Consider the following 23,076-nt stretch of genomic DNA (forward strand, 5'->3'; position numbering starts at 1 on the left):
TACACTAACCTGCACAGTAAGTGCTAGAATAGAGGCAGAGCATTGCTGAATCGCAGCAAATACATCCCTTAAAGTAGATTCTGGAACCTCTACATGTACCCCTGAGCTACAGAGTCTGATAAGCCCACTACGTGACTGCTCAGACTCTGTAAAGCAGAGTCACCACCCATTACTCACTGAGCAGACCCTCTACCCAACCTTTGCTACCTAAGATTGCCTCCACCTAATCATCCTATTTTCCTTCCCTTTCCCTCTTCTACTCTTTTATAGTAGAAACTCTGAATGGCACTAGAGCTAAGCATTTAGGTTCCTTTACCAGATTTCACTCTACAGTAGGGAAGGTCGCGGTAGACCTTTTTGGCATGATCTATACTCAACCTGATACTCGACCACTGACAATCTTGTTGTTTTATTGTTAAATAATCTTGTTGTACAAGCAGCCTTACTACTGTTACTATGGTTCATTGTAACCTACGAGCCCCACTTGCTGTCTTACCCTTTTTGAAAACAATAAAGAGATTGAACAAGAGGTTATTATGACAAAAATATAGTTGTAGGGTGTAACGGTCACCACCGTTTACGACCTTCCATCCCATCCAAGACAGCTTATCGACACTCCAACCAACAGGACCCGATCCATAAGAATTCCCCCCAGACACGAGACACACAGCTCTGTGCTTCTGGTTTCAAATGTAATACAACTTTAATGGTTTATTTCAGTCTTATATACAGTACAATACATTAAAGGAACAATCAACTCAAGTCCCCACCCACACATCACACCGTGGGGGCTTCAATCACATTCTTTGAGCTAATTACTAAACATTCTTTCATTAACAGCATAACAAACAAAACACCATCACACACTGAGTTCCCTAGGCAGACGTTTTGTCTCCGACAAGTACATTCCACACATAAACAGTATTTAGCATACATAATTAGAGGTCTGGGAGCAGACCTGGATTAACACCTCTACAGCCTTACACAATGGTTAATGGAATATCTTAGGAGTCTATGCAATTAACACCTTTACACAAGGACAATGAAATGTCTTCCAGGCCCTGATACAATTAGCATGTCACTAGTCAGGGCTAATCATAGAAATGAGTCATAGAATATTCTTTGCAGGCATTATTGACTGGTTGGGTCACAATTAACCCACATCTTGCAGTATCTCAAAATCCTGCAATACGAACTATTATTAATGTCCCATCTCATGTAATACATTAATTATGATTCACTTGCCACCCCATGCCCAAAGGGCACAGGGTGGACTCAGACCCAAGAGTTATCAGTGACGCTGACACAGGAGTATCCCCCATCCTCACAAAGTCTCTGGGTGTCACGGGTCATCCTGTTACATAGGGAGCAAACATAATTTCTGCACAGGGGCTCAAAATGTACTTTGTTTGCCACTTCATATCTGGCATGCTCCCACAACATGATCTGCCTGCTGGAGAGCTGAGGCTGTTCTTGGCTATACCTATAACAAGATTAGTATAGCACCTGCTTTAGGGAAAACTCCACAGATCATGTTTTGCAAATCTTCTGTGCTGTATACAGTTTATAAACAAGAAGAGCCATAAGCGCTATTTACAAATCACTCAACCTTGGTACTAAAATGTGGCAGATGCCCATGCCAGCATTTATCCATGCTGAAATGTAAATTTTTGCATCTTTGTTGTTTAATGCAGCAAGCAGTGAAATAAGATGGCATGCACAAAAAGAAGCAACAACAAATAGCTTTTTTTAATAGGTTGCATATTTTAGGAAGTCCATTTTCAAACAAGTTTACTTCTTTTTTTTAAATAAAAGAATAAAAATAGAATCGTTGTGCTCTGAAATTAAATTGATAGCATTCTCCACAAAGCTAAATCTGTTTCATTTTAGATGCTAATTTCTAAGACAATGAGGCAAAGCAATGTGACAAAAACAACTTCAAGTTAATGAAGTAAAGACAAATATATGTGCCAAGTTGTGTAGAAATAGAGGAGGAGATGAGGCTTCAAAAACAAAACAACAATGTACGTGTGTAATATATATATATATATATATATATATATATATATATATATATATATATATATTTATATATATATTGTACACACACAGTCACAGTGTGGTAAATAACACTGGGAGAGCCAATTCAAGTAGCTTAGTGGTGAGGGGAGATCTAATAAAAGTCTGGTGAGTTATGCAAACAAAGAGAAGAGCCTACATACAGTCAGTGCTCTTGTTGAAGTTGCGTCTGAGAAATGTTCTAGGACCAGGTGCTTAGGCCTGTATGGCCTTATAGATAGGCACTTTAAACAAACTGACATGTCATTTAAATGACAGTTGCAAGACTGCACTAGAACAGGCTGAGATCATGCACAGACCAGACTGGGAGGTAAATTGGTCAGGAGGCTGGACCTTGTTTTGGTGGTTGCATAAAGTTTAACCACTTCCATACCAGGCACTTACGCACCTTCCCGCCCAAGCCAATTTTCAGCTTTCAGCACTGTCGCACTTTGAATGGCAATTGCGCGGTCATGCTACACTGTACCCAAACAAAATTGGCGTAATTTTTTCCCCACTAATAGAGCTTTCTTTTGGTGGTATTTGATCACCTCTGCGATTTTTTTTTTGCGCAACAACTAAAAAAAGACTGAACATTTTGAAAAAAAATTACGTTTTTATTTTTTTCTGTTAATTTTTTTGTAAATAAGTTTTTCTCTTTCAATTACGGGCACTGATATGGCGGCACTGATGGGCACTGATGAGATGGCCCTGATGGACATCGATGAGGCAGTACTAACGGGCACAGATGAGGTGGCACTGATTGGCGGCGCTGGTATGCGGCACTGATGGGCACTCATAGGCGGCACTGATGGGCACACATAAGCGGCACTGATGGGCACACATAGGCAGCACTGATGGGCACACATAGGCGGCACTGATGGGCACACATAGGCGGCACTAATGGGCACTCATGGGCAGCACTTATGGGTGGCACTGATGGATACTTATGGGTGGCACAGATGGACACTGATAGGTGGGCACTGGGCATGGATGGGCACTGTGGGGTGGCACTGATAGACACTGTGGGGTGGCACTGATGGACACTGGGGTGGCACTGATGGACACTGTGGGGCAGCACTGATTTTCCCAGGTTGCCAGTCAGTGCCCATTTGTGGGCACTGATTGGCATATTTTTTTATTTTTTTGAATGCTTTTTTTTATTTTTTTTCAGACTTTATTTTTTTATTTTTTTTCAGACTTTATTTTTTTATTTTTTTGCAGGCTTTTTTATTTTTTTGCCCACCCTGGTGGTTCAGGGTGGGCATCCCTGGTGGTCCAGTGTGGCGATCCGAGGGGGGGCTGCGCTGATAAACAATCAGCGCGAACCCCCCCTGTCAGGAGAGCCGCCGATCGGCTCTCCTCTACTCGCGTCTGTCAGACGCGAGTGAGGAAGAGCCATCAACGGCTCTTCCTGTTTACATCGTGATCAGCCGTCATTGGACACAGCTGATCACATGGCAAAGAGTCTCCACCGGAGGCTCTTTACCGAGATCGGAGATGCAGGGTGTCAGACTGACACCCCGCATCACCGATCGCCGCACTGTGCGCCCCCACGGGCGCGCGCGGCATGAAATCCTGCAGGACGTTCTGGAACGTCCTGTCAGGATTTCAGAACCACTTCCCGGACGTAAATGGGCTATAGGCCGGGCGGGAAGTGGTTAATCTAACTCCTACAAGGCTAAACCTTTAATAGGGAAATAAAGCAGTGTTTAAAAACAATAAAAAAAAAAGATGTCCCTTGATAAAGGAGATGGGGCTCAATTCACTAAAGCATATTACATGAAGTATTGACACATTTTTGCCAAATATCGCAAGCGATACTGAAAATGTTAATTCACTGTCCCTTTATGTGGTATTTACTGTACCTCAAAAGGCAAAAATGTTTGGTAAATACCACATAAAACAATTAAAGTAAATTCACTTAATAAAATAAATAAATAAATAAATGCATGTGTTAAAGGGGTTGTAAAGATTTTTTTTTTTTTTTCTAAATAGGTTCCTTTAAGCTATTACATTGTTGGTTCACTTACCTTTTCCTTCGATCTCCCTTCTAACTGTTTTTTTTTCTTTGTTTGAATTTCTCACTTTTCTGTTTCTCCTCAGTAAGCTTGCCCCCATCATCCGAGCTGTTATGGCTGGGGGTTACCAGAACAGCTTACTGAGGAGAAACAGGAAGTGAGAAATTCAGACAAAGAAAAAAAAACATTTAGAAGGGAAATCAAAGGAAAGGGTAAATGAACCAACAATGCACTAGCTTAAAGGAACCTATTTAGAAAATAAAGAACAAACCTTTACAACCCCTTTAAACAAGTGGTGGTCCAGGCATGCAAAATTTTAAGACTGTATGAATTTGCAGGCCTCGTACACACGACCGAGAATCTCGTCGTAAAAGAAGCGTAATTTTCCTCGACGAGGTTCTTGTCAGGCTTGACGAGAATCTTGTCAAGCTTTCCTTGCATACACACTGTCAAGACAAAATCTCGTCATTCTCAAACGCGGTGATGGATAACACGTACAATGGTATTATAAAGGGGAAGTTTGATTCCACTGGCGCCACCCTTGGGGCTGCTTTTGCTAATCTCATGTTACTGCGTGTTAAGTAAAAGTTTGGTAAGAGATGATTCGCGCTTTTCAGTCTGTTACAGCGCGACGAATGTGCTATCTCCATTACGAACGCTACTTTTACCGAAATCGCGCTCCCGTCTCATACTTTATTCTGAGCATGCATGGGTTTCTAAGTATACACACGAACATGTTTCTCGTCGTAAACCAGCCCGACGAGAAACACGACGAAGAAATTGAGACTCCTGACGAGAAAAAAGAGAGCATGTTCTTTTTTTTCTCGTCGAGATCCACAACAGTTTTCTTGACGAAAAACATACACACGACCGTTTTTCTCTGCAAAAATGCTCTGCCAACATTTTTCTTGATGGATTTTGCTGAGGAAAACTGTTGTGTGTACGAGGCCTAAGACAGTTGTTAAGGAGCTGGGACAAGCTTGCATCCTTTCAAGCCAGTAAATAGATTGTTGTTAAGGAGCCAGCACCTGCTGCATGCTTAACAACCATGACTCCCCCTTGCTGTCAGAGGGATTCCCTGCTAAAAGAATGTAAACAAAAGAAATGCTAGCATTAAAAACAAAACAAAAAGCAAAAAAAAAAAAACAGTATGAGATCCCCCCTCCAATAAATAACAGGACCTTTGGATCTTGTATGGATTTTGGGGGAAACTGATACCAGAAGCAAAAAGAAAGTGTCTTGAGAACCTTAGTTACCGTATATACTCGAGTATAAGCCGACCCGAATATAAGCTGAGGCACCTAATTTTACCACAAAAAATGGGAAAACGTATTGACTCGAGTATAAGCCTATTGTGTCCATCTGCATGCCTCACTGTGCCTCACTTTGCCTCACTGTGTCCATGTCCATGCCTCACTGTGCCCATGCCTCACTGTGCCCATGCCTCACTGTGTCCATGCCTCACTGTGCCCATGCCTCAGCGTGCCCATGCCTCACTGTGTCCATGCCTCACTGTGCCCATGCCTCACTGTGTCCATGACTAGACTGATGTATAACATGAGAGTCTATGGAAGGGGTGCCCGGCTTTGAAAAATCGGTGCTCCCCGGCCGTAGGTTCCCCCGGACAACAAACTTTGCACACTTGTAGAGGAAGAGTGGGGGTACATGTGTGCCAAGTTTGGCCGGTACCAGGTCCCCAAATTTCGGGAGATCAGGGACAAAAAGGTGACTCGAGTATAAGCCGAGGGGGGCATTTTCAGCACAAAAAAATGTGCTGAAATACTTGGCTTATACTCGAGTATATATGGTAAGTGTTTGCCTCTAGGAATTAATGCATGGGTCAGAAATTTTACTTTCACGGGAGTGTATTTTGTTTCCTGGAGGCCAGGCCTAGCAATTATGACTATCGCTATCACACTTTTTTTTCATATAATCCCACAAGCACAGCAAGAATGCACTCAAAGCAACATACATCTTTCTGTGATTAAATAAGGATCAAAAGTCAGGTCTCAGCAAAAGTTTCTTGGTCATAGCTGTTTCCCCATTCACTGCACCTCCCTGTGCATCGGATATAAATCTGTTCCTAGATCTTTCCCAACACTAGAGTAAAGAATGGTGTGATAAAGTTGCTTCTTATTCCACCATCCCCAAGCCACATTACATTACAATCTGAATAAAAAAAAAATCTGTCTAATATTGTATACCTTGATATTAATAGCGGGGGGGATAGCACATATGGTTGTTTTGCACATATTAACATTAACATGTATTAACCCATCATACATTCATTTAGAAATTAATAATATAAATGATTTCTTACCTGTATTCCTCTTGAGTGAATCGTGGGATTACAGATGGCTGCAGAACTGTTATTATTACCATTGTACTGTTAGACTTCACTGGATCTCCATCATCGTAAGCAATGACTCCCAACTACAGAGAAAAACACACATTATATTTTTCAGTTAAAATGATAACTTTTATTTGATCAATGAACACACTTTCCCCAGCACTATTCTGTAATAAAGGTTTTAAAGCAAAAAATAAATCAGACTATTCTATGTGCTGGCTAAGGAGTCTGTGTTTCTTTGTACCTCAGGGAAAGATGCATTACAGAACACTAAAATAAGTTATGACCAAACAGAAGATATTGGGCAGATTTACAAAAATTGGAGCACACAGAATGTAGTGCATAGAAACCAATCAGCTTCTAGGTGTTGTTGTCAAAGCCTAATTGAACAAGCTAGAGTTAGATCAAATACCACCAAAAGAAAGCTCTATTTGTGGGGAAAAAAGGACGTCAATTTTGTTTGGGAGCCACGTCGCACGACCGCGCAATTGTCAGTTAAAGCAACGCAGTGCCGGAAGCTGAAATTTCGCCTGGGCAGGAGGGGGGTGCCCAGTAAGCAAGTGGTTAAATTGGAGCACACAGAATATAGTGCATAGAAACCAATCAGCTTCTAGGTGTTGTTGTCAAAGCCTAATTGAACAAGCTAGAGTTAGAAACAGAGGGCCAAATTCTCAAAAGAGATACGCAGGCGGAACTGCTGTTCAGCCTGCGTGTCTCTGTGCCTAACTTTGGAAACGATCCTCAAAAGGCTTTTTCCAAAGTTAGGCAGAAGATCTGACATCTGTAAGAGACTTACACTGTCAGATCTTAGGGTGCAGTACCGCATCCGCCGCTGGGGGCATTTCTCATTGAAATGCCGCTTTGCGTATGCAAATGAGGACTTAAGCAGATCCACAAAGCTTTTAAGCATTGTGATTTCTGCGTAAGTTCCGATTTGCTTGCGCAAAACTAGGGCTGGTTTTACAATGTGGAAATTAGTAACACCATGTAAAAGCCCATTCAAGCGACGGCATTTGGTATGCATTCCTGAGGGAGAACTCCACGGCAATTTGTAAAATCAAAACCGGCATGGGTTCCCCCCCAGGAGCATACCAGGCCCTTAGGTCTGGTATGGGTTGTAAGGAGACCCCCCCTACGCCAAAAAATCGACGTAGGGGGTCCCCCTACAATCCATACCAGACCCGTATCCAAAGCACGCTACCCGGCCGGCCAGGAATGGGAGTGGGGACGAGCGAGCGCCCCCCCCCCCCTCCTGAGCCGTACCAGGCCGCATGCCCTCAACATAGGGGGGTTGGGTGCTCTGGGGCAGGGGGGCGCACTGTGGGCCCCCCCACCCCAGAGCACCCTGTCCCCATGTTGATGAGGACAGGACCTCTTCCCGACAACCCTTGGCTCCAGGTGAATGGGTAGGGGTACGATGTACCCCATATCCATTCACTTAGGGTGGGGGGCTGGTATCTGGGGGCCCCCTTATTTGAGGGGACTCCCAGATTCCGATAAAGCCCCCGCCCGCAGACCCCGACAACCAATGGCCAGGGTTGTCGGGAAGAGGTCCTGTCCTCATCAACATGGGGACAGGGTGCTCTGGGGTGGGGGGGCCCGCAGTGCGCCCCCCTGCCCCAGAGCACCCAACCCCCCCATGTTGAGGGCATGCGGCCTGGTACGGCTCAGGAGGGGGGGGGGGGGGGGGCGCTCGCTCGTCCCCACTCCCATTCCTGGCCGGCCGGGTAGCGTGCTTTGGATACGGGTCTGGTATGGATTGTAGGGGGACCCCCTACGTCGATTTTTCGGCGTAGGGGGGGTCTCCTTACAACCCATACCAGACCTAAGGGCCTGGTATGCTCCTGGGGGGGGAACCCATGCCGGTTTTTTATTTGAAAATTGGCATGGAGTTCTCCCTCTCAGGAATGCATGCCGAGCGACGCTGTCAATTATTTTTTTTTTTATTTGTTTTCCCAGCGCGTTTTTTTTTTCACCCGTCGCAACTTTATTGTCCCGTCGCAATCCACAAAGCCCGGCGTAAATTACGTTCGCGCGCTGCACGTCGGGAAAATTACGTCACACGCATGCACAGTACGGCCGGCGCGGGAGCGCGCCTCATTTAAATTGTAATTGCCCCCGGAGAGGAGGACTGCCTTGCGACGGAGGCACTTAAGTTACACGGCGTGTAATTTCTAGGTAAGTGCTTTGAAGATCGGGCACTTAGGTAGAAATTTAACGCCTGTGTAACTTAACTGCTGAAAGTTAAGTTAGGCTATGTTTTTGGGAATTTGGCCCAGATTGTCTCCCATGCACAGCTGCACCATATTTGAAATGGTCCAGTTTTAGTAAATCGTGTCTATTGCGTCATTGTGGATGTGAGTGCATTGATGTTTATTTTATTTTATTCAAAATGGGCACACGTATGGACCTGAAGAAACAATGTTTTCTATACAATGAACTGATAAAGCCTCAAATAGCTGTCTGTATGCAGTTTGGAATAAATGCCTTTATAATATTAGGCTATATTTGCATTATACTACAGCAATACTGGATGTTCAGGTAGCTAATGAGGTGTAAAGGAATGCTTTTCATAGTCCTACCCACTGTCCTAAAATGATAAATATTCCTCTTATTTTTGACATATGTGATAAAATGAGACTTGTGAATGCTATTTTAAGAAAGTTTTACCATGCTATGCTAAATGATAACATCTGGAATAATCATAGTTATTAAGTTGACGTTTAGTAGTCCTAGGTTAGTTCAACAATACAACTTAACCACTAGCCGACCGCGCACCGTCATTCTACGGCGGCAGGTCGGCTCTCCTGGGCGAGAGCACGTAGTATAACGTCTGCTGTTTGAGCCGCCACTAGGGGCGCGTGCGCGCCGCCGGAGGCGCGCGCGCCCCCCTGCTCGCCCCCGACTCCCTTGCGTGTGCCCGCCGGGCACCCGCGATTGCTCGTTACAGAGCGGGGACCGAGAGCTGTGTGTGTAAACACACAGCTCCCGGTCCTGTCAGGGGGGGAATGCTGATCTTCTGTTCATACAATGTATGAACAGAGGATCAGTGTTTCCCCTAGTGAGGCCACCCCCGCCCACAGTAAGATAACACACAGGGACATACTTAACCCCTTCCCCGCCCCCTATTGTTAACCCCAGTGGCATTTTTATAGTAATCCAATGCATTTTTATAGCACTGATCGCTATAAAAATGCCAATGGTCCAAAAAATGTGTCAAAAGTGTCCGAAGTGTCCGCCATAATGTCGCAGTACCGAAAAAAAATCGCTGATCGCCGCCAGTAAGTAGTAAAAAAAATATATTAATAAAAATGCCATAAAAATACCCCCTATTTTGTAAACGCTATAACTTTTGCGCAAACCAATCAATAAACGCTTATTGCAATTTTTTTTTTACGAAAAATATGTAGAAGAAAACGTATCATCCTAAACTGAGGAAAAAATAAGTTTTTTTATATATTTTTGGGGGATATTTATTATGGCAAAAAGTAAAAAATATTCATTTTTTTAAAAATTGTCGCTCTATTTTTGTTTATAGCGCAAAAAATAAAAACCGCAGAGGTGATCAAATACCACCAAAAGAAAGCTCTATTTGTGGGAAAAAAGGACGCCAATTTTGTTTGGGAGCCATTTTGCATGACCGCGCAATTGTCAGTTAAAGCGGCGCAGTCACGAATCGCAAAAAGTCCTCTGGTCTTTGGGCAGCAATATGGTCCGGGGGTTCAGTGGTTAAAGGAGTTGTAAAGGAATTTTTTTTTTGCCTAAAATTAATGTCTGCAAGGTAGACAGACAGAATAGTGTAATGATTCTGTTAAAAAACAAGTAAATACCTATTAAATTCCTTCATCTATATCACCTCCGGCGTTCACTTCCTGGTTTGCATCGTTCATTCATGTAAGAACTACATTTCCCTGTATGAATTGTGGCACGCCCAGTAATTCACACCTCCTTGAGGTCTTTAACACGTACAGAGCGTCCTGCCACACAGATGTAGTTCCCAGGAGGGGGTGAGCATGTTGCTGACCACCGCAGTAAACCCTCTCGTCCAGGGGTCAAGTCCTGGGGAAAAAAGTGTGGGAACTCATACGCTCATATGCATAATTACTAAACCGCATGTTTGTTTTTTTTTTCGATCCACTGTACCTTGGTAATCCTTTATGTTACCGGCCACTTCCTGTATATGGATTCATCGAGTAGTGTGCGGGTATTCCATCACTTCCTCGATGCCGAAATGTCTCCTGGGAGCTTTTGTCATTGTTCCCAGGAGACATTGCGGAGGTCTGCCGTGAGTTAGCGCGGGATTTAGAAAGAAGCAAATTCCCGCGGTTCGCTTGCCCCTGACAGTGACTCGAGCTGGGCATCGCCGCTTAGATTGGATTGGTTCGGGCGGCTCGGCTGCTCTAGTCCTGCAAAGGGAACTGAGTTCCTGCTGTGACTTAAGCCCTGCTCCCGTCACGGTGGTCAGTAAAATCAGACAAGCAGGAGGTGAACAGAACAGAGAAGAAATAGAGCAACTTCTGAGCAAAAAACGAACAATGAGGAAGTGAAAAGAGGAATGTCTACAGGTAAAGGATGCTTATTATGAAAAAAACTATTTCCTTTACAACCCCTTTGAGGCGCAACTGTAGTTGTAACTGTATCTGAGCACAAAAAATGTATTAAATGTAATATTTAAAACAAACTCACTCAATTATATATGTGTCTGTGCTACATTTTGTTGAGAAATCATTTTAAAAAACACCCCCTGGCATTTCTAGTTGCAGCCACCATGAGTAATGGCAGAGGATTCATGCACTGTAGCATTTACTTCCTGGAATTCATCTACCCTTAGCTCAAACATGCAGGCAGGATGGTGTAATTAGTTGAGAAAGCCCCTCCTCCCTCCTCCAGATGAAAGAAAGAAAAAAAAACACGTCCCATGAAGATTTATGGAATGTGTGACATCATTTAGGCCTATGCCAGAAACCAGGAAGCAACTGAATGAATGTAAAGAAGATTTTAAAACAATTAAATATATATCATTTAACTTAATAATGCTGGAAACATAAGGAATATTAATAGTTAAAGTGGCTCTAAAGACTGGGTGTTTTTTTTTTACTTTAATGCATTACCTGAGTGCTAGCAGGGGACCCTAGAAAATGGAATTCGGGGCTGCTCTGTACAAAACCATTACACAAAGCAAGTTAATACAGATTGAGAAAATTTTGTTCCACTTTAGTCAAAACCTTTGTAGCTAGAATTGTGATGTTTGGGAATGTTAAGATCTGTACATGTGCATACAAAGGGGCAGATCCACAGAGATCTGCACCGGTGCAGCGTATGGGAGATACGCTACGCCACTGAAACTTACTTTTTTAAACTTCGAATCCCCCAAAAATTTGCGCCGTAAGTTACCGTGGCGTAGTCTATCTCTCGTGGCGTAAGGGCGCCTAATTCAAATCGGCAAGTAGGGGGCGTGTTTCATTTAAATGAAGCGCGTCCCCCCGCCGAATGAACTGCGCATGCGCCGTCCCTAAATTTCCCGCCATGCATTGCGCTAAATGACGTCGCAAGGACGTCATATTTTTTAACATAGACGTGAATTACGTCCATCCCGATTCACGGACGACTTACGCAAAAAAAAAAAATTCAAAATAAACGCGGGAACGACGGCCATACTTAACATGGCAAGTCTAACTATACCTATAACTATACGCCGGAAAAAGCCGACTAGAGACAACGTAAAAGAATGCGACGGCCGTACGTGTACATTCGTGGATCGTCGTAAATAGCTAATTTGCATACTCGACGCGGAAAACGATGAGAACTCCACCCAGCGGACGCCAAAGTATTACATCTAAGATCCGAAGCCATACGCCTGTCGGATCTAACCCAGATGCCGTTGTATCTTGGTTTGAGGATTCAAACCAAAGATACGACGCGGGAAATTTGAAAGTAGATACGCTTACTCGCTCTGTGGTTCTGCCCCAAAGTATTTTAAAACAGTGCTTTGTTTGAATGATTCAGTTAATGAGTCAGAGCATCCCAGAATGTAGTGCTTATTAAATTATATATTTAAAGTGGTAGTAAACACATTTTTTGATCATATACCTACAGGTAAGTCTAATAATTTAATAACCTGTAGGTACAGTGAATATCTCCTAAACTTGAAGGGTTTAGGAAATATTCAAAATGGATGCAGCCGGTGACATCACCAGCGCATGCACTCTGAAGGCTTGGCATACCACACCGGACCTTTAGACCTCCGTACCTTAAGTGAGGGCTACCACGCTCATGCGTGGCAGTGACGTCATCGTGGCACTGGCCACTCATACAGCTGGACCAGCGAACCCAGAAGAAATACGTGGGAGATGGAAACCCTGTCAGAGGTGAAAATGCACCACTGGAGGGCTTTGTTCTAAGGTAAATATTTCATAATGTGCTAGTATGCAATGCATGCTAGCACATTATGCCATTGCCTTGCAGGGATCTTTTTTATTTTATTTTTAAAGCTGTGATTTACTACCATTTTAATCTCTTTCGGTCACACTATATAGAAAAAAATGTATACCCAAGTTCATTCTTTAGTTAGTTGCAGAAAATTGTGATAATAAAGAAGTCTCTTTGCAATTTTTTAACCAATTTTTTTTTTACCTAAAGTGATTGTAAAGTCTCGTTGTTTATCCTATAACAATAATAAACATGTTATGCTTATCTGCTCTGTTGCAGTGGATTTGCACAGAGCAGCCTGGATAATTTTCTTCTCGGGTCCCTCTTCTGTGATCCTGGCCCCTCCCTCTTGTTCAGTGCCCCCACAGCAAGCAGCTTGCTATGGGGGCACCCAAGCTAAGTCAAAGCTCCCTGTGTCCATTCAGACACGGATTCCTGACCTGGTCCTGCCCCTCTCTCTCCTGATTGGCTAGCTGACTCTGATTGACAGCAGTAGGAGCCAATGGCACAGCTGCTGTGCCTCAGCCAATCAGTAAGGAGAATCTAGGATGGCTGAGACACTTGTGGACATCGCTGGACAGAGAGGGACCTCAGGGAAGTATTAGAGGGGCTAAAGGGGAGCTCCTGCACACAGAAAGCTTTTTATCTTAATGCATAGAATGCATTAAGATAAAAAAAAAAACTTCTGCCTTTACAACCCCCTTTAAAGTTTGTATAGAGAGGAGCTTTCAAAACACTAGCTTGATGCTTATGTGCCCAAACTCTTCTTTTTAACTATTGCCCCAGAAAGTAGGGTAGGCAATGGAAGAGGAGATCCTTTTTGCAACTCACGGAGGCATGTACATTTCTATTCAACCCAGTGAACAGGTAAGGCTGGGTTCACACTACGATTTTCCCGTCCGTCAGCCGCATACGATTTCAGTATTGAAAACGTACGGGCCCGGACGGGAAAACGTATAGATAGACAATGCATTGTAAATCGTATGCACTCAGATGCATCCGGGTGCGTACGATTTGCTGGCAAAACGTTTTTTAAACGTACGCAAAACCGTGTTCAACCACGGTTTTGCGGCCGTTTTTTAAACAGTATGGCAAACGCATACGTTTTTTTTTAACATTAATGTCAATGGAAAACGCACATATGTGCGGTTCCATACGTTTACGTCCGTTTCAGCCGCATACGTTTTTTCATATAAATCGTATGCGGCTGACGGACGGGAAAATCGTAGTGTGAACCCAGCCTAAGAGGCTTTATTGGATCTCTTACACACTTATCTCTTTTGGATAGTGTTTACAGGGATTAGAAAGCCTGTCAGACTTGTATTGCTGTCTGGGACCCCTTTAGAGAGATGAATCCTCTTCTGCATATACCAGCCATTTTACAGACACCCAACTTTCACAGTCTGGTACGTCTAGCTCATTAGATCAGTGCTGTGTTAAGGGGATAGTTATATAGGACCTTTTTCGAGGGGATAACAGATTTCTATTAACTGATTTCTAGATGCAAATGTGTACTCTACCGCATTTTCAGGATGTTAGAACTTAGTACATGCAGGGTCTGTTAAGCAGGAGCCAGTAATGTATAGCTGTGCTTTAAACCACTATTGCTGTTAATTGCTTTTGTGCTTTGTGGTTTATCATACTGCATTTACACTATATTCCACAAGGCAGGAATGAACTGAGTGCTGCATATTCAAAAACATTTATTCAATGTCCCTTCTTACCATGTCATTGTTGTATGGGGCCTATTCCACTCCCGCTACAATATATTAGACGAACAAAGGGAAAATTGAGTACCAATTTTTGGAAAGTTTTTTGCACTTTCACTTTGCCATTTCTGTTTAAAAATAAATAATATAAAGCTTATTCAACTATAGTTATACTACATTAAAGTAGTTGTAAACCCTCTCTGAGAACTTTCAACAACAGGTAAGCCTAGATTAAGGCTTACCTGTAGGTGCTTGCAAATATCTCCTAGACCTACACAGTTTAGGAGATATTTGCAATAAATAATGCACCAATGTCTACGGCGCATGCAGAGGCACCCGACAAATGACGTGCCACCAGCCTGCTCTTATATAGCTGAGGGCAGGGCCAGAGACACAAGGGGAATCGCTGATGTTACCCAGTGATGTGTACGGGTGTCCCCCCCCCCCCAGAACACGCACAGGAAGTCTGTACCCGGAGAAATTACTGAAAAAGTAGATTGGGGACATCCAAACTTAACATTTAACATTTACTGAAAGAAATTACTGGAGTCACACAACCAGGATTAGGGACAACCAGACTGAGGACTTGGGACACCAAACCAGAACATTGACATTAAAAATGTTTTTGGGGATTGGCTGATGGTGTATACAAAACAGACATTAAAAAAAAATGACACAAGGAGCAAAGCATGCTTTGTCAAGTGATACCTTAATAGCATGTGCAGCATTAGGGACCCTACAAAGCTGTAAAGTGAAAGATTTGTGTCTTCCCCATGGTGTCCTCAAAACTGCATAAGTCCACTGTTGTACACAATTTTCCTTTTTTTTTTTAAATACAATATATTCCTTAAATTGTTAAACCATTTCCTTGCATTTGCACACTTTAGTTGCACTCTATAGACCTGAAAAAACACCAGATTTCTTCTACTATTGCCTTCAGTGAGGTTCAAACTCAAGGCGAATAGACTGTGCACTTTAGAAAGTGCAGTTGCTCTACAGCTTAGTAAATGGGCAGAAGCTCTGCTGACTTCCATCAGCCAATCATGTGCATGCAAAAATGCTTTTTTTTTTCCTTGCACATGATTGGGTATTCTTTGTAAAGTGAAGCTTTATCTCATTTACTAAGCTCTGGAGCAACTGCGCTTTGCAAAGTGCACAGCCTACTAAATCTAAATCTAAAACTAAATCAACCCCAATATCTTCTTCATCCCAAATATGTCAGCTAGGATGCCTACAAATTAAATACTGTAGATTGATAGTGAAAAGGTGTGCTGAATATATGTAAAGGGTGGATATTCCAACTGATGTCTCTTTAGGAGAAACGCATTGGAAGGAGCTAGTTTTAATGTCGGAGAGCACATTCCGCACTGTAGGCGGTCGTGCCACAATTTTTTGCTGTAAATTTTTTTACGTGCCTTTTAAAAATAAATAGATTTTTTATCAAAAGACTGTTTGTCTTCCTCCAATTTTTAACATTCATCATGGGCTGTTAAACGGGAATCTGATTGAGCCCTTTGAGGAAGGTATAGAGGAATACATTTTATCTGCCGCAGATGAGCGTCCATGCTTACTCATCCATCTGGGTCTGCTGGGAGCTGTTGTCCATTGTGAATCTTTGAGATTTGGCAGACAGAGGAATTCATCCCTAAGCTGTGGATCAGCACATATGCTTGTGACCTATGTGGGTCTGGTAAGCAGCCAATTGTATTATTTTGAGCACGGTGGTGTCTTCATACTAAAGAGTAGACATGTGCAGACTGGAATATTTTGTTTCGTTTTTTCGTTTTCGTTTGGAAAATAAATTTATTTAGTTATTCCCGAAAATCGTTTTGATTTATTTCCTTTTTCGTTGGGGAATAGCTTTCGTGCGAAAATCCAATAATACTTGGTTTCTGTCGAATGGTCAAAAGAATATTCGCCGGAACGTCGAATCTTTGTTGGTTTCTGTCTAATGGTCAAAAAAATATTCGTCGGAACGTCGAATCTTTACGTCGAATCGTACATTTCCGTTCGAATATTACGTCTACAAGAATTCTAATGTTGTATGACTAGTTATAATGTCGAATCTATTCTCTATAATGTCGAATCTATTTTCTCATAAATCTAAATCTATTCTCTCTAATGTCGAATCTATTATTTCTATAGTGTCGAATCTTTTCTCTATAATGTCGAATCTTTTCTCTATGATGTCGAATCTTTTCCCTATAATGTCGAATCTCTCTATATCGAATTTTTACCGCAATGAAAACGAAAATAACGCATATTTTATGTCGGATCTTTCGGTTTTCGTTTCTTGCACTTTCGTTATCGTTTGTTAAAACGATAACGAAAAAAACAGTTAGTCTGTCAGTTTCCCCCCCCCCCATTTTAGATTATATACACATTGTGGGTTATTTACACTGCACTGCACTTGCACTGCAAGTTCACTTAAAGGTGCACTGAAAATGCACTTGGAAGTACAGTCACTGTAAATCTGAGGGGTAGATCTAAAATGAGGGGAAGCTCTGCTGATATTATTATCCAATCATGTGCAAGCTAAAATGCAGTTTTTTATTTTCCATGCATGTCCCCCTCAGATCTACAGCAAATGCACTTCCAAGTGCACTTTCAAGTGCACTTGCAGTGCACTTGTAGTGCAAAGTGGATTTTCCTTTAGTAAATAACCCCCATTGCGTTTGAATTGCATTGTTTATATTTTTTGATTATGCACATACAGTTTTAAGAAATGTTGCTTATTTTTAAGTGTGTTACAGGTCATTCTAGACCACACACGTTTCCAATCTACCTATTGTGTTCACATTGGACAACATTATTATGCATTATATTTTATATCACTGTGGGTTTTCCTACCCTTTACATAGAATCAGCGAACCTTTACACTATCAATCACTTTTCATTCCTGGTATTCAGGGTTTTTCAGGTGCAGCAGACTTAATTAATTGAATTGTCAGTCCTTCCCTTCACCTACACACACAGATTACAAATTACAGTAAATAGAGCCATATTCAAACAACATTATACAGCACTTTCATGTCCCGTTCCTTATATCGTGTAGTGATGTATTACAAAAATAGTATATAATAACAATGGCATGACAAAAAATATCCATGCATTGAATAAAAGTACCTAAAAAGCTTTTTTTGTGTGTGTGTGTTTATATAAGGAAAATTTTAAAAGTCACAATGTAGAAAAGCATAAAAGCTTAGCATTTAAAAATATAAGCACAAGCTTAACAATGTATACTAAATAGTATTAACTTTGGTGGTTATTACATTAAGTGTTGGTTTAGACATGTACAGTCATACTAGCAAGTATGGTGTGTTGCAAAAGGTCTCAAACATCTGGGAAGGGGAGGGGACATACAAACAGCACATTTCCAGTACTAAATAATACCCTTTAAGGTACAGTACATTAGTTTGGCATTTGGTGCTATACAGTGTTCTGCCTTGGAACTAGCACTTTTTCCATGAGTCAGTTAATGACAGCCTCTGGGTCCATTACTCCTAATTATTTAGCTATAGATGACAATTTCAGGTTGGGGGGGGGGGGCAGGGTCATTGGATGGAGGGTTGATAGATGTATAGTACATTTGTATGTGTATCATCTATCTAAAACATAAAATGTTGCTTTCTAATTTTTAATCGCTTCTACTGACATTTTGCGACTTTAAAGGTGATTTTAGCCATTAAAAAAGCACATGTGACAACATGCTAATTTTCTCATCAAGAACGCAATACACTGAAAAACAATGGGTTGTAACTCATATTGAAGCAAACAGTTCAATCAAGTATTCTTTGATGTATCTTTGGTGGGTATACATCTTAATGTTTATATATGTACTGTATGTGGTATATATATAGTTAGTGACTGGACATAATGTGATTAAACAACAAGTAGATTTACCTCATCTTAGAATAAAAACAGTACATTTTAGAACTCATGCATTCCTGGCTTGTGGATTTCTAGGAGGTAACACAAGGTCCATAGCTTTAACACATGCCAAGCTCTCACCAGCAGTTGATGCAGTAGAAATAATAAATAATATCTAGACCAATGACACAAAATGAACATGCAGATAATTAGGGTTGTCCCGATACCACTTTTTTAGGACTGAGTACAAGTACCGATACTTTTTTTATGTACTCGCCGATACCGAATACCGATACTTTTTTTAAATGTGTCCCTAAATGCAGCCACGTCCCCCACATATTCCAGCCATGTCCCCCACATATTCCAGCCATGTCCCCCACATATTTCAGCCATGTCCCCCACATATTCCAGCCATGTCCCCCACATATTCCAGCCATGTCCCCCCACATAATGCAGCCATGTCCCCCACATAATGCAGCCATGTCCCCCACATATTCCAGCCATGTCCCCCACATATTCCAGCCATGTACCCCACATAATGCAGCCATGTCCCCCACATAATGCAGCCATGTCCCCCACATAATGCAGCCATGTCCCCCACATATTCCATCCATGTCCCCGACATATTCCAGCCATGTCCCCCACATATTCCAGCCATGTCCCCCACATATTCCAGCCATGTCCCCCACATAATGCAGCCATGTCCCCCACATATTCCAGCCATGTCCCCCACATATTCCAGCCATGTCCCCCACATATTCCAGCCATGTCCCCCACATATTCCAGCCATGTCCTACATACCTTGATGATGCCGCACGTGCCGCCGTTAATCAGCGTGCAGGGAACATTACAGCTTTAGTTTGAATAGCTGTATCCCCGCCGCGTATAGACACTCCCCCTTGCGCGGGATTGGACAGATCATCCGTCCAATCCCGCGCAAGGGGGAGTGTCTATACGCGGCGGGGATACAGCTATTCAAACAAAAGCTGTAATGTTCCCCGCACGCTGATTAACGGCGGCGGAGGCTTTGCGGCGACGGGTTTGCGGCCTCTGCGGCGGCTGGGGGGGGAAACAAGTATTCTATTTTAGTATCGGGGGTATTTGCGGGAGTACGAGTACTCCCGCAAATACTCGATATCGGTCCCGATACTGATACTGGTATCGGTATCGGGACAACCCTACAGATAATATCTAAGGCATGCCCTAGACATAATGGGAAAACTCACAGTGGGAGTAACATAACTAGCATTTTGTGAAGGCACTAAAACTACACAGATAACATTGAAAACTATTACTTACTTACCCTGAATATGGTGCTAGGATCCTCATTAAGATTGACCCTTGTTATGACACGACCAGTTTTTTCTTCCACGTCAAATATGCTGGCACTGTATGGAAATTGGGCAACATCTACTTTATATCTGACGTAACTTGCTGGTGTACCCTTTGGAGAAAATAAACATGTCATGTTAGGGCATTGATATAGTCGCTAAAATTCTTCTGAATTAACAAAGATTAAACAGGTGTGTATATTTTAGTGTATTTCATAATTAACCACTATACTACCAGCCACCGTCAATTGACGGCAGCAAGGTAGCTCAGTTATTCTGACAGGACGTCATATGACGTCCTCATCTTTTAAAGCCACTAGGGGGCGCGCGCAACCGTTGCGATGGCACCCGTCGCGATGGCCGCCGGGCACCCACAATTGTCCAGTAACTGAGCAGGGCCATGGATCTCTGTGTGTAAACACAGAGATCCACGTCCTGTCAGGGAGAGGAGACCGATGCTTTGTCCCTTGTACATAGGGACACAGATCGGTCACCTCCCCAGTCAGTCCCCTCCCCCTACAGTTAGAATCACTCAATAGGCTACACGTTTAACCCCTTCCTCGCCCCCTAGTGTTAACCCCTTCCCTGACAGTCACATTTATACAGTTATCAGTGCATGTTTATAGCACTGTTCACTGTATAAATGTGAATGGTCCCAAAAATGTGTCAAAAGTGTCCGATGTGTCTGCTATAATGTCGCAGTCCCAATAAAAATCGAAGATCGCCGCCATTCCTACTAAAAAAAAAAAATCATAATTATGTACCCTATTTTGTAGGCGCTATAACTTTTGCGCAAACCAGTCACTATACGGTTATTGCGATTTTTTTTTTTAATGGGATATTGTGTTTTTTTTCCAAAATAAAAACCGCACCGGCGATCAAATACCACCAAAAGAAAGCTCTATCTACACGTTGCACGGCCGCGCAATTGTCAGTTAAAACGTCGCAGTGCCGGAAGCTGAAATTTCACCTGGGCAGGAAGGGGGTATATGTGCACAGTAAGCAAGTGGTTAAAAAACTCCTTCCAGGTCCTGAAATAACTTGGCTCCAAGACATGGGCCATCATGCAAATTTAGTATGGTTGGGAGCCCCTAGCAAGTAGTCATGAAAAAAAAAAAAAATAAATAGGGAGGGCTTGTGAGGGAGATTGGTATGAACATTTACAGCCATAGTCTTGCACTCTCCTCCAGACCACGATATATGTGACGATCAGTCTCATGGACTGTATTACAGATGCTGCTAGTCCATAATCTCTGTACAGCATGTGACTGAGGTTGGGGCATATAATTTCAGTCTCAAGTTTGGAGTCCTCTAGACCACGCTGTGGAAAAAAGTTCAATGGACTTTTCATTGATTGCTGCCTCTTACTCCTGCACAGGACTCTGTACCCAGCCACACACTTGATTAGGCATCAGATATAATACTATTGGAGAGAATTCTTGCATTCATATATTAGTTTCCAGCTACTGATACAAGTGGAATATATGTTATAATTCCTAGTTTTCCTGACAGATCATATTAGGGGCTTTCTGCACATTGCCTCTGCTCATAGTATCTGGGATCTGTTTGTACACAATTTACAAGTGAATGAGAATGTAAAATAATTGTACAATATTGACAGGGTGGTTTGGGGTCTATGATTGATTGTATTATTATCGATGTGCTGCATGTACAATAAAGGGTTATAGAGACCCAGTTCTGTGATGTTTTGGTCTTGAGCCCATAACTAGTTTATTTAATTTTTTAAATTTTCATGACTTGCAAGGGGCTTCCAACCATACTAGTATTACTATACAGTATTTGTATAGCCCCAATAATCTGTGCAGCACTTTACAATATAAAGGGAGACAATACAGCAACAATACAATTCAATAAAAGAGGGTTAGGAGGGCCCTGTTCCTACAAGCTTACTCATACTAGACTTTCATGATTGCCTATGTCTTTTTGGGACCTGGAGGGAGTTTTTGTAAGTTTTGGATATCTAAAGCCTCGTACACACGATCATTCCATCCGATGAGAAAGGTCTAATGGACCATTTTCATTGGTTAACTGATGATGCTGACTGATGGTCTGTCGTGCCTACACACCATCGGTTAAAAAACGATCGTGTCAGAACGCAGTGACGTAAAACACAGCGACGTGCTGAAAAAAACGAAGTTCAATGCTTCCAAGCATGCGTCGACTTGATTCTGAGCATGCGTGTATTTTTAACCGATGGTTGTGCCTACTAACGATCATTTTTTCCCATCGGTTAGGAATCCATCGGTTAAATTTAAAGCAAGTTGGCTTTTTTTTAACCAATGGTTAAATAACCTATGGGGACCACACACGATCGGTTTTTGACCGATGAAAACGGTCCATCAGACCGTTGTCCTCTGTTTAACCTATCGTGTGTACGAGGCCTTAGTGTTTATTAAATCTTTTTAGACCCTGTAGATTCTAAATATTCATTAGTAAAAAATAAAAGATACAAATCATATTTTAGGCTTTAGGTAAAGGCAAAGAAAAGATCAATGCTAATATGTAAAGAATAGAATTCTACAGAAGCCAAACAAAATCTTTCCTTCTGTGAACTAAGTACAATATCTTTTGATACCTAAACAGCATTAGGATATTGGCATACAAGTGCTGACATTTTCTAGTCACTTTATTTATTAAAACAGAAAATATTGAAAGGCTAATTTAAAGTGGTTTTAAACCCTAATTATGAAACCTGACCTGGGCAAATATATCTGACAAGTTCTCTGACACACAAGATAATAGCATCTGGAATATTTTTGCCAGGGAGGGACGCTTAGAGATTGATAAGCAGAGAGCTTTTCAATTCACAGTACAGCTCTGCATGTCCCCTCATTCCTCTGCCTATGTGGAGTGGGGGTGTGTGCCTTTCCTCCAATCAGCTCTCACACAGTGTATGCTCAGCATCCACACCCACTGCTATAATAGGAAACAACATTTCTAACATGATGTGTGCTTTCTAGAGTGTAGAAATGAAAATAGAGCAGCTATACTGCACATGTAAAACATATGGGAGATTTGTTTTCATCTATGTGTATCATCTGAGGCTATTCACTTCACTGGGTACAGGAGAGGGTTTACAACCACTTTAACAGAATCAGAATGAAGATGATGTGCAAAGGGTAGGAACCCATTGCGGCCCATTGATTATCAATTGTCTGTAGTCAGAGGGGACAAATGACAATATTTGATGCCTATGAGTGTAGCACTATGCAGCATTCATTGTTCTGTGTGGTTCTGTGCAGCATGCATACAGATTACAAATAATGGCTAAAATTGCAGTATATCTG

At 42.2% G+C, this 23,076-nt stretch overlaps 1 protein-coding gene across 6 annotated transcripts in view; it reads right to left on the minus strand.

Annotated features, from left to right (window-relative positions):
- The window catches only part of PCDH15 (protocadherin related 15), a 1,266,541-nt gene that overhangs the window by 245,913 nt on the left and 997,552 nt on the right, over nucleotides 1–23,076 (minus strand). For all 6 annotated transcript variants that reach the window (XM_040362073.1, XM_040362072.1, XM_040362074.1 and 3 more), the window contains 2 exons: nucleotides 19,741–19,881; nucleotides 6,400–6,512 (listed from right to left, as the gene is read on the minus strand). In XM_040362073.1, coding sequence (XP_040218007.1) covers nucleotides 6,400–6,512; nucleotides 19,741–19,881 — 254 coding nt within the window. The remainder of the gene's footprint in view (nucleotides 1–6,399; nucleotides 6,513–19,740; nucleotides 19,882–23,076) is intronic.

The sequence above is a fragment of the Rana temporaria genome, chromosome 8 (assembly GCF_905171775.1).
Source record: "Rana temporaria chromosome 8, aRanTem1.1, whole genome shotgun sequence".
NCBI classification, from domain to species: Eukaryota; Metazoa; Chordata; class Amphibia; order Anura; family Ranidae; genus Rana; species Rana temporaria.